The sequence below is a fragment of the Chaetura pelagica genome, unplaced genomic scaffold (assembly GCF_000747805.2).
Source record: "Chaetura pelagica isolate M959 unplaced genomic scaffold, ChaPel_1.0 scaffold82, whole genome shotgun sequence".
Taxonomy (NCBI): domain Eukaryota; kingdom Metazoa; phylum Chordata; class Aves; order Apodiformes; family Apodidae; genus Chaetura; species Chaetura pelagica.
In genome coordinates, this window is record NW_009952990.1 from 2,766,165 (window position 1) to 2,768,512 (window position 2,348).

A 2,348-nucleotide genomic window follows, 5' to 3' on the forward strand; every position below is an offset into this window, starting at 1 on the left:
GAGGAGCTAAGTATTTGTGTGGTGCTTTGCTCCTGTGAGATAGTCTAGTGCTGATTTATTGGCAGTTAAAGTATGCAAACTATTTTAAGCTCCTGTGGTAGAATCTCACAAAGGTAGCTGTCAGTGGCTTGGGAAGCCCTGAGGAAATACTCTTTTTGTTTTCACTGATTCCCTACTCTGTCAGCATAGCTAGGCTGAACTGATCACCCATTGGAATGCAGTGTTTAGTTTAGATCTACCTCATGTTGGACATGGGTTCTGCAAGCATCTGAGCTGGTTGTGTAGAATCGGTTTAGACAGAAAGAAGAGCAGGAGATACCCCTGGGATGCAGTTAATCTATTGTATTTTGGAGTTCTGTGTTAGTATGAGAGAACTTGACACTTTAAGCATTGTTCCTTTCTGTTGACAGAACTATTAATCGTAGGCTTAATATTAAAGGCATGCTGGGGAATAAATTTCTAACAAGGCTTTTACAAATAATAGTATTTTGCAGCATGATAGTCTTCTGGTTTTTAATTGGGTATGTTTTAATATGGCATTTTTTAGTTAAGACTTCATCTATGTGCTGGATTAATAATTCTGTAGTATTTAATATGAAATGAAACTTAGAAAAAGAGTAAACCTTTACATTTTGTTCTTTGTAGATAAAAATACAGGGGAACTTCTCTTGAAAAATGCCTCTCAAGACTACTCTGGTACATACCACTGTGTTGCCTCAAACAGAGTTGGCACGGATGAATGTTCTGTTCAGCTGAATGTCACCCCTCGTAAGTATTCCCTGTGCAATGGTCACATAGAGTTTTATGTATTAAAACTGAATAATCTTGCTTCTCTGAACTCATAAAAGTTTTTAAAAAACAACCTTGTTGTGTAACTTGTTGGTTGCCACTTCAGGTCTCTATTTCACAGAATCTTGCTATTCATGCAGAAAGCTGTAACTTGTGTTATTGTTTTAAGTGCATGTGACTGAAGCATACCTTCTGTGATTCAGTGTTACACTCTTAACCTGCATCATGTGGAAACATAATGGTTTTGATGTTGAGATGAGAGAAAAGAAGCTGGTCATATAAATTTGAAGCATGACAACAGTATTGTTATTTATCTATTCTAGCTATAAATACAGCTGGTATAATTGCTGGAGCTATTATAGGAACTCTGCTGGGTCTGTTTGTACTGGGTTTTCTCATCTTCTGTTGCTGTAAGAAACATAGAGAGAAGAAATATGAGAAAGAAGTACATCATGACATCAGGTAATGACATATCTCTCATTTCTGAGCAGTATTGTTTGAAGATTAACTTCTAAATGTGTATTTCTGTTAGTAAGATACTTAACAGTTGAGACTTCTGTCTTAATCTGGAAAGCTTATTAACATACTAAGAGCTTGTCAGAGAACTTTTGTGGTTTGAATATGGCGTAGGCAGTTGTGTCTGATTTCAGTAAAGATTTCAAAAGCAGTGAATACTTGAATTTTTTTAACTTACAGTAATGTATGATCCTCTCTTGGCTATTGTGTCTGAATGGAAAGACATAACCTGAAGATTTGTTCTGTAAGCTGCTACATAGTAATAGTGACTTAACTCTTGTTCTGCCATTGTTTATTTCAGAGAAGATGTTCCACCTCCAAAAAGCCGCAGTTCAACAGCCCGCAGCTACATTGGCAGCAATCGTTCTTCACTGGGTTCCATGTCTCCCTCTAACATGGAAGGATATTCCAAAACTCCATATAGCCAAGTCCCAAGTGAAGACTTTGAACGTACTGCTGGTCAAAACCCAACCCTTGCACCTTCAAAGGTAGCTGCACCTAATTTAAGTAGAATGGGAGCTGTTCCTGTGATGATTCCAGCACAAAGCAAAGATGGGTCCATAGTATAAGATATTACTCATTTATATGCTGTTTTTTAAGTGTTCATTGTAAGTATTAAACAACCATGTTCCATCCCTCATTTTAAACAATGGCATGCAATTTTCCTTGAAGAAAATTAACAAGTTAGTTTGAAAAGCCACCAATTCTTATTTTTAATTTTAAAAAAAAATAAGATATGACAATTGAACTACTTGCTAAAAAGTTGCAGTTCCTGAATAATCAGACACTGAAGGTTTTTGGATCTCTGGTAGGTTGCTGAAGAGACACTGTCAGCTAATGTGCAGTTCTGAATATGTAATAGCAAGACACAAGTGAGAAGTAACGAAAGCATTTAATGTATAGACCATGAAGTTTCTCAAAGTTCTTGAAACTTTATTCTTAATTTTGGAGTAACAGAAATACTTTATCTTGGCCACTGTCTGATGAAGTTTCAGGGGGCTGCAGTACTGAGGATTACTTTGAAATCTTTTCAGACTCCTTCA

General features: G+C 36.5%; 1 protein-coding gene across 1 annotated transcript in view; it reads left to right on the forward strand.

Moving 5' to 3' along the window:
- CXADR (coxsackie virus and adenovirus receptor) overlaps nucleotides 1-2,093 on the forward strand; it is a 4,544-nt gene extending 2,451 nt beyond the window's left edge. Inside the window, exons 4-6 of the mRNA XM_009996489.1 lie at nucleotides 646-768; nucleotides 1,113-1,251; nucleotides 1,607-2,093. Coding sequence (XP_009994791.1) covers nucleotides 646-768; nucleotides 1,113-1,251; nucleotides 1,607-1,874 — 530 coding nt within the window. The 3' untranslated portion in view covers nucleotides 1,875-2,093. The remainder of the gene's footprint in view (nucleotides 1-645; nucleotides 769-1,112; nucleotides 1,252-1,606) is intronic.
- Nucleotides 2,094-2,348: the final 255 nt, after the last annotated feature.